This window comes from Salvelinus alpinus, chromosome 19 (assembly GCF_045679555.1).
Source record: "Salvelinus alpinus chromosome 19, SLU_Salpinus.1, whole genome shotgun sequence".
In the NCBI taxonomy this organism is placed as follows: Eukaryota; Metazoa; Chordata; class Actinopteri; order Salmoniformes; family Salmonidae; genus Salvelinus; species Salvelinus alpinus.
Window position 1 is genome coordinate 23,817,102 of NC_092104.1, and position 9,545 is coordinate 23,826,646.

The window sequence follows — 9,545 nt, forward strand, 5'->3', positions numbered from 1 at the left end:
GTGTGTTCGCGCAAATGACGTGTGTGTGAACGCCGGTGTTTGCGCCGACAGCCTGTTGCTGAGGCTGTCAGAAAATAAACATGTTCCAGTAATTAACCTTGACAGGATCAATGTGCCGCCAACAGCAGAAATGTGCTAATGACACAATTAATCCATAATTAAGGCATGCTTTCTCACTGGAGACACACAGCAACTGGACCGACCCGTCTGGGCTGCCTATCAATGACAGTCTGTACGATGAGAGGCGACGTGTGTGTTGATGTTGATGTTGTTATTCTTTGTTTGAGACATTAGTGCATAATGTCACAGTTATACACTAATACCCAAGATGTTGACATGATTAGTGACACAAAACTCAGTGTTATAGAACACAAATCGTGTTATACAAATGCTTTTGGGGATCCTATTCCTTTGAATGTGTAACAATTTGTAGCACATCATTGTATAGAAGAAGAAGATATAGTTTGTTTGTATAGTTTACATAGTTGTAGTTTTCAGTGTGCACCATTGTAACAGTGTGTTATGCTTTGTGCTTTGCAGACTCCTCCTAAACTGCGATGATACCTGAGAAGGTGGAGATCACCCCTGCTCACAGCACCGGCACCACGGTTCCTCTGCTGGTGGAGCTGGGTATTGTGACAACTTTACTTCCTAGCGCTGTGCTACTTCAAAACAGTGACAGGAGTTTTTCTCAGAAATTCATGGTTAAGTCACATGGTCAGTAAAAAACTTCTGGCCCTAAAGAATTCAAGATAGTCCAGTAAAAACCATGTAGTTTTAGGTGGATGGTGACAATTTGTTATAGTGAAGTACATTATTGATATTCACAGCCAGCCCTGTTTAACAAAACTTTTTAACCAATGGAATCTTTAACTGACCTCTATACTGACTGTATGTACAAGTGGAGGCTCCTCAGTGGAGGAAGGGGAGGACCATCGTCAGTGAATTTCATAAAAATAAAAATAGTGAAACATTAAAAAAGTTTACCTTATTAGATAAAACTATAATAAATATATTCATGTCACCAAATAATTGATTAAAGCACACTGTTTTGCAATGAAGGTCTACAGTAGTCTCAACAGCACTCTGTAGGGTAGCACCATGGTGTAGCCAGAGGACAGCTAGTTTCCATCCTCCTCTGGGTACATTGACTTCAATACAAGACTTAGGAGGCTTGTGGTTCTCACCCTTCCATATAATTACACATCATTCATGACAACTTCTGGAAAACGTCCTACAACCTATCAGAGCTCTTGCAGCATGAACTGACATGTTGTCCACCCAATCAAAGGATCAGAGAATGAATCTAGTACTGAAAGCATAAGCTGCAGCTAACTAGCACTGAAGTCCATAAGCGAAGGGAAAAGGTGAGAGGAGGAGAGAGCGTAGATGCGAGAAGGAATTATACAATGATCAAAGAGCTCATGCTGTTTGAATGTGGCTGCTATGAAAGTGAACTGTGTTTGCGTGCGATCAGAGGTGTATTGATTCCACCGATTCTGTTGGGAAAAACTTTTATTAAACGGAAGCAAACAGATCGAAACGGGGATAAACATATCTGAATTTGTCCAACTCTCGTTTGCAACTGTTGGACTAAAGATTACACCCTAGATCAGCTAGATGCAGGCAAGAGTGTGCAAGGCCCTATTGAATGTGTCAATGTCTGTCATCTTGATTACAGAAATGTCTCTTGACCTGTGCACCTATGTTGTAAACTTTCAATCATAGGCTAGGTTGTAGCAACCTCATGATGGGTATAGGGAAAATTTGCGTATCATGTAGTTCCCTAAACCTATAGATGTTACATTGAGCTGGGGGAATGGAATATGAATCACAGTCATCCAATATGCTATAAACACACTGTATATAGACTTTTCTATTGTGTTATTGACTGTACGTTTGTTTATTCCATGTGTAACTCTGCGTTGTTTGTGTCGCACTGCATTGCTTTATCTTGGCCAGGTCGCAGTTGTAAATGAGAACTTGTTCTCAACTGGCCTACCTGGTTAAATAAAGGTGAAATAAAAAAACGTTTAAATGCTGTAGAAATAAGGCCATGCTCATCAAAAAAATGATTGTCCTCCCTCATCTTAAACGGCACCAGCCCCCACTGGTATGTACTGTATATAGACTACTAACTATTCCCTCTCTCCCATGCAGTGAACAGCTCTAATGTGTGCTATGTGAACGAGGCGGACAGCCATGAGGACCTCTTCAGCCTGACCCAGGCCTTCTCTGTAGGCTCTGTCTTCTCGGTCGACTTGCTCGACTCTCTCATAGCAGCTGTGCGTACACAGGACATCACAAGACTGGATCTAACATAATGTTAATAAACTGTCTGGCCATCACACAATGTTTACAATGACATTACTCGGTATTCCTTAAATAGTAAATCAGTACTGCTTTGTTGCTTATACTTATTCTATAGTTCATGGCTTGAAAGTATTATTTTACGCTTGGGAAGCATGATAACAGTACTGTTGTACTTCTTCTCTACTCAATGCTATAAGCTCATGTATCAGGAGCACCAAAGATGGTGGACGATTGATAGCCTCCGCAAAATAGCTAACTAACCAGTCAACTAACTTTTGAAAAGTCGTTACTAGTTATTAGTTATTGGCCGCTAGTAGAACACACAGTGTCACTGCAAACTGAGGGTTAGCTATCCTAACCAATGCCTAACCTAATCAAACATAAACTGACCTAACCTTACATCTGGGTGGTTGTCTGTCTGTTGTCTATGTTGTGGTGTATAGACATACTTCAATGCCAATGTGCCTGGTCTTATCTGTATGCTGGCCACGGGTGCAACACCCCCTTACTGGAGGCCTAGCTGTGAGACGACAACCAAGGACTTGTTCAAGGACTTGTTCTGGCAGGATCTGGACTCGTTGGAGATCCTGTGTTTTGGACTGTATGGCCTGCTGGACCCTCCTAACCCCTCCATGAAGAGGTACACTACCCATGCTCTGCTGCTCTTCCCTCTGCTGTACGCACGGACTTACTGTACCAGTCTCAATCCTCATTTCTCTCGGCATGCTCATCTCTTCTCTCACCCTCTCAAATGTATTCTGAATAGATAAGAACAGGAGTTTTCAAACTTTTTTTGCCCAGAGACTCCCATTATATGTTAGCAAAATAAAATAAAATCACGTCTTGTGTTATCATCAGGTGAATGATAATGGCAAGTAAAAGTAATCGACAAAATTAATAGATTTGATAGACCTCCACACAGTTCATTGGAAGAGGTAGTGTAAACTCTAACATAGTCCATTAGCTCGAAAGGTATCTTGGCAGGGTAGAGCATATTCTGCTGTTGTAAAACACATTTTCTGCAATTCTACACAGTTAGTCATGGAGCTAAGATACAATTTTGCAGTTTTAAAGCTAATTTCTTGCAATGTTATGCATTTGCCATTGTAACGATTCTCGTTGGTGGAAGGAGAGGAGGACCAAGATGCAGCGTGGTATGTGTTCATTTTAATAAACAAAATAAACTGAACACTGAATTGACAAAAAATAATAAAGAGCGAGAACGAAAACGAAACAGTTCTGCAAGCAATACGCACAAACAGAAAACAATCACCCACAACACACAATGGAAAACAGGCTACCTAAGTATAGCTCCCAATCACAGACAACGATAGAAAGCTGCCTCTGATTGGGAACCACACCAGGCCAAACACAGAAATAGACAACCTAGACATACAACATAGAATGCCCACCCACATCACACCCTGATTAAACAAAACATAGAAACATACAAAGCAATCTATGGTCAGGGCGTGACAGCCATGGCTAATGCTGTGTTCCTCTGATCAAACATTATAACAACATCCATGGGTATGTGCCCTGAATGCCCGTACATTAAAAAAAAAAAAAAATCCCTGACTGTCTAGCTTTTATTTTTTTGTTAGTTCTCAAAGATGGTGTTATTTTTAAATATATATACAGTGGGGCAAAAAGTATTTAGTCAGCCACCAATTGTGCAAGTTCTCCCACTTAAAAATATGAGAGAGGCCTGTAATTTTCATCATAGGTACATTTCAACTATGACAGACAAATTGAGAAAAAAAATCCAGAAAATCACATTGTAGGATTTTTAATGAATTTATTTGCAAATTATGGTGGAAAATAAGTATTTGGTCAATAACAGAAGTTTATCTCAATACTTTGTTATATACCCTTTGTTGGCAATGACAGAGGTCAAACGTTTTCTGTAAGTCTTCACAAGGTTTTCACACACTGTTGCTGGTATTTTGGCCCATTCCTCCATGCAGATCTCCTCTAGAGCAGTGATGTTTTGGGGCTGTTGCTGGGCAACACGGACTTTCAACTCCCTCCAAAGATTTTCTATGGGGTTGAGATCTGGAGACTGGCTAGGCCACTCCAGGACCTTGAAATGCTTCTTACGAAGCCACTCCTTCGTTGCCCGGGCGGTGTGTTTGGGATCATTGTCATGCTGAAAGACCCAGCCACGTTTCATCTTCAATGCCCTTGCTGATGGAAGGAGGTTTTCACTCAAAATCTCACGATACATGGCCCCATTCATTCTTTCCTTTACACGGATCAGTCGTCCTGGTCCCTGTGCAGAAAAACAGCCCCAAAGCATGATGTTTCCACCCCCATGCTTCACAGTAGGTATGGTGTTCTTTGGATGCAACTCAGCATTCTTTGTCCTCCAAACACGACGAGTTGAGTTTTTACCAAAAAGTTATATTTTGGTTTCATCTGACCATATGACATTCTCCCAATCTTCTTCTGGATCATCCAAATGCTCTCTAGCAAACTTCAGACGGGCCTGGACATGTACTGGCTTAAGCAGGGGGACACGTCTGGCACTGCAGGATTTGAGTCCCTGGCGGCGTAGTGTGTTACTGATGGTAGGCTTTGTTACTTTGGTCCCAGCTCTCTGCAGGTCATTCACTAGGTTCCCCCGTGTGGTTCTGAATTTTTGCTCACCGTTCTTGTGATCATTTTGACCCCACGGGGTGAGATCTTGCGTGGAGCCCCAGATCGAGGGAGATTATCAGTGGTCTTGTATGTCTTCCATTTCCTAATAATTGCTCCCACAGTTGATTTCTTCAAACCAAGCTGCTTACCTATTGCAGATTCAGTCTTCCCAGCCTGGTGTAGGTCTACAATTTTGTTTCTGGTGTCCTTTGACAGCTCTTTGGTCTTAGCCATAGTGGAGTTTGGAGTGTGACTGTTTGAGGTTGTGGACAGGTGTCTTTTATACTGATAACAAGTTCAAACAGGTGCCATTAATACAGGTAACGAGTGGAGGACAGAGGAGCCTCTTAAAGAAGAAGTTACAGGTCTGTGAGAGCCAGAAATCTTGCTTGTTTGTAGGTGACCAAATACTTATTTTCCACCATAATTTGCAAATAAATTCATTAAAAATCATACAATGTGATTTTCAGGATTTTTTTTCTCATTTTGTCTGTCATAGTTGAAGTGTACCTATGATGAAAATTACAGGCCTCTCTCATCTTTTTAAGTGGGAGAACTTTCACAATTGGTGGCTGACTAAATACTTTTTTGCCCCACTGTATATATATAGTTCAATATATTTTCTGCATGTTTTCTATCTGGTTTTGGTTGTTTAAGTTGACACTGAAACAATTTTTCCCTCACGAAAATTAGATGGCCCTCCCAAAAATGTTCTATACAGGAAAATATATATAATTAGCTCAAATGACTTCAATTTCCTCCATATTAATGGGATAGTTTGAGATTTTGGCAATGAAGCCATTTATCTACCTCCCCAGAGTCGGACGAACAGGAACAGCTAGCATGCTACAGTAACTGTTCCTGTAGACTTCCATTCTTTGTTCTAACAGTAGTTAGCATTGGCTCGTGAAACTACCTCTAACTTCCTTCATACTGGACACAGACATCAAAATGGTATCCACAATGGTATTCTGTTGCAGCTAGCTCTATTCAGAACATAATAATTTTTCATATAAAAATCCCTAATAAAATTGTTATAAACTAAATAAATGTGCGGAACCCGGTTTAATGCCAGTTTAAAAACCCCTGAAATAGAATACTTTATTGTCAACTACTTTCAGTTTTTAAATCACCTCAAATCATCTCCACTCCTACAGGTTTATGATCACCAACCTGTCAAATGAGCGCCCATTGCTCCCCCAGACCAGGTCTTCGCTCCGTACCCTTCCACCAGAGTCACCTGCTCCCCCAGACCAGGTCTTCTGCTCCGTACCCTTCCACCAGAGTCACCTGCTCCCCCAGACCAGGTCTTCTGCTCCGTACCCTTCCACCAGAGTCACCTGCTCCCCCAGACCAGGTCTTCTGCTCCGTACCCTTCCACCAGAGTCACCTGCTCCCCCAGACCAGGTCTTCTGCTCCGTACCCTTCCACCAGAGTCACCTGCTCACCCAGAAGAGAGCCAAGACCCCCAGTCACCGCCTATGAACCTTCTCCTACCCCCCCTCTCTACCCCTCCACCCTGGACCTTCCCTACACTACCCCTCCACCCTGGACCTTCCCTACACTGCCCCTTTACCCCTCCACCCTGGACCTTCCCTACACCGCCCCTCCACCCTGGAACTTCCGTACACTGCCCCTTTACCCCTCCACCCTGGACCTTCCCTACACCACCCCTCCACCCTGGACCTTCCCTACACCGCCTTTCCACCCTGGACCTTCCCTTCCCTACCCCACCCCTCTACCCCTCCAACCTGGACCTTCCCTACTCTGCCCCTCTACCTCTCCAACCTGGACCTTCCCTACTCTGCCCCTCTACCTCTCCAACCTGGACCTTCCCTACTCTGCCCCTCTACCTCTCCAACCTGGACCTTCCCTACACCGCCCCTTCACCCTGGACCTTCCCTCTGCCTCGGACACCATAGGGTTAATGATTCCACAGAGAACACAAGCAATTGGTTTACGGAAATCTTATGTCTGTCAGGATTTGGCCAGGATTGTTCCGGTTTTGGTCACTAGATGCCCCCATTGGGCTTTTTTGACCCTTTTGTTTTCCCTTATTTCCAGTTATTATTTGCACCTGTGCCTCGTTTCCCTTGTATGTATTTAAACCCTTAGTTTTCCTCAGTTCTTTGCTCTGTGTTTGAATGTTAGCACCCAGCCCCAGCCATGCTGTGAACTTTTGTTACTCCTGTTGGATTCTCTTGAGGAACTCTGTTTTTGTTCTCGTTTATTTTATTTTTTTATTTTGAGGTTTTTTCCCTGCTGTACTTACCACTTTTGTGGATTTACCTTGTGACTTGGAGGATTTACCTTTTTTCTCTTGGAATTACTTTTGACGTTGTGGATTTATATTTTTGCCTGAAGTACTTTCCTTTTTACTTTATTAAAACACCGTCTCAAGTACTGCTGTGTCTGCCTCATCTTCTGGGTTCTGCCGACTATTAGTGGCTCAGTTTGCTAAGTGACTGTTTCTCTCACCGGAGACCCGAGTTCGTAACCGGGTGCTGACAATGTCTTTATAAATCTTAATACATTTTTGAATGGAAATTCATGGAAATTCTTATTGTTGCTGACACAGCACCCAACCCCACCGCAAATGTCACACTGTCTTTTATATTCCTGACTGATTTACGCTGAGTGTACAAAACATTAAGGACACCTTCCTAATATTGAGTTCCCCCCTTTTGCCCTCAGATCAGCGTCAGTTTTTTGTGACATGGACTCTACAAGGTGTGGAAAGCGTTCCACAGGGATTCCCATGTTGACTCCAATGCTTCCCACAGTTGTGTCTGGTTGGCTGGATGTCCATTGGATGGTGGACCATTCTTGATACACAAGGGAAACTGTTGATCGTGAAAAACCCAGCATACTGTGCTGTATTTGATTTGGTTCAAAGGCTGTGTGTGTGTGTGTTTGGCAGCGCTCCTGTCAATGTGTGTGTTTGTCTGTGGCGGTGGCGGTGGCGTCAGTGTCTGTCAGCACAGAGAGGCTAAGCACTGACAGGTGTGTGTCACCCCATCAGTCACCTGTCAGCACTGTCTGCCTGCCCAGGAGGAGGAGGAGAAAAAACGGTGAAGGACACCAGTCGTCTGTCGCTCCGCTCAGCCTGAGCCACTTATTTTCTCTGGGCTCATACACACACACCTACACACCTTTCCGTCTGTGTGAAAACACACACACATACACTATATGACCAAAAGTATGCGGACACCGTCTCGTCAAACATCTCATTCCAAAATCATGGCCATTAATATGGAGTTGGTCCCCTCTTTGCTCGTATAACAGCATCCACTCTTCTTTAGGCTTTCCACTAGATGTTGGAATATTGCTGCGGGGACTTGCTTCCATTCAGCCACGAGCATTAGTGAGGTTGGGCACTGATGTTGGGCGAATAGGCCTGGCTCGCAGTCGGCGTTCCAATTCATCCCAAAGGTGTTCGATGGGGTTAAGGTCAGGGCTCTGTGGAGGCCAGTCAAATTCTTCCACACCGATCTCCACAAACGATTTCTGTATGGACCTCGCTTTGTGCACAGGGGCGTTGTCATGCTGAAACAGGAAACTGTTGTCACAAAGTTGGAATCACAGAATCATCAAGAGTGTCATTGTATGCTGTAGCATTCAGATTTCCCTTCACTTGAACTAAGGGGCCTAACCCGAACCATGAAAAACAGCCCCAGACCATTATTCTTCCTCCACCAGACTTTACAGTTGACACTATGCATTGGGGGAGGTAACGTACTCTTGGCATCTGACAAACCCAGATTTGTCTGTCGGACTGCCAGATGGTGAAGCGTGATTCATCACTCCAGAGAAGCATGATTCATCACTCCAGAGCTCAATGGCGGCAAGCTTTACACCACTCCAGCCGATGCTTGGCATTACGCGTGGTGATCTTAGGCTTGTGTGTGGCTGCTCGGCCATGGAAACCCATTTCATGAAGCTCCCGATGAACAGTTCTTGTGCTGACGTTGATTCCAGAGGCAGTTTGGAACTCTGTAATAAATGTTGCAACTGAGGACAGACAATTTTTAGGCACTTCAGCGCTCCCCTTCTGTGAACATGTGTGGCCTACCACTTCGCTGCTGAGACGTTGTTATTCCTAGACCTTTCCACTTCACAATAACAGCACTTACAGTTGACCGGGGCAGCTCTAGCAGGGCAGAAATTTGACGAACATACTTGTTGGAAAGGTGGCATACTATGACGGTGCCACGTTGAAAGTCACTGAGCTCTTTAGTAAGGCCATTCTACTGCCAATGTTTGTCTATGGAGATAGCAGGGCTGTGTCCTCGATTTTATAAACCTGTCAGCTGAAATGGCCGAATCCACTAATTTGAAGGGGTGTCTACATACTTTTGTATATATAGTGTACATGAACACACTCACAGCAAATTAAAATCCCTACATCTGACTTGATTCATCACTAATCACCACCAGATGAGATTGTGGGCCCTTTTGTTTAAAGAGCAGATGTTCAAATCCCTATTCCACCACCCAACCAAAAGCAGAGTAGTGGGGATCACTTGCCAAGCCAGCCCCAGATCCTCCGACCATGTGTTTATGTACTTTGTCACTCAGAATAATTAGATGTG

The 9,545-nt window shown here is 43.8% G+C and overlaps 1 protein-coding gene across 2 annotated transcripts in view; it reads left to right on the forward strand.

The window, feature by feature from the left end:
- LOC139545169 (uncharacterized) overlaps positions 1-7,356 on the forward strand; it is an 8,669-nt gene extending 1,313 nt beyond the window's left edge. Inside the window, exons 2-4 of one of the 2 annotated variants that reach the window (XM_071352640.1) lie at positions 541-630; positions 2,161-2,953; positions 6,111-7,356. In XM_071352640.1, coding sequence (XP_071208741.1) covers positions 2,793-2,953; positions 6,111-6,438 — 489 coding nt within the window. In that variant the 5' untranslated portion in view covers positions 541-630; positions 2,161-2,792 and the 3' untranslated portion in view covers positions 6,439-7,356. Of the gene's footprint in view, positions 1-540; positions 631-2,053; positions 2,954-6,110 lie in introns of those variants that run through there. The other variant, XM_071352639.1, reaches the window with a different exon arrangement.
- Positions 7,357-9,545: the final 2,189 nt, after the last annotated feature.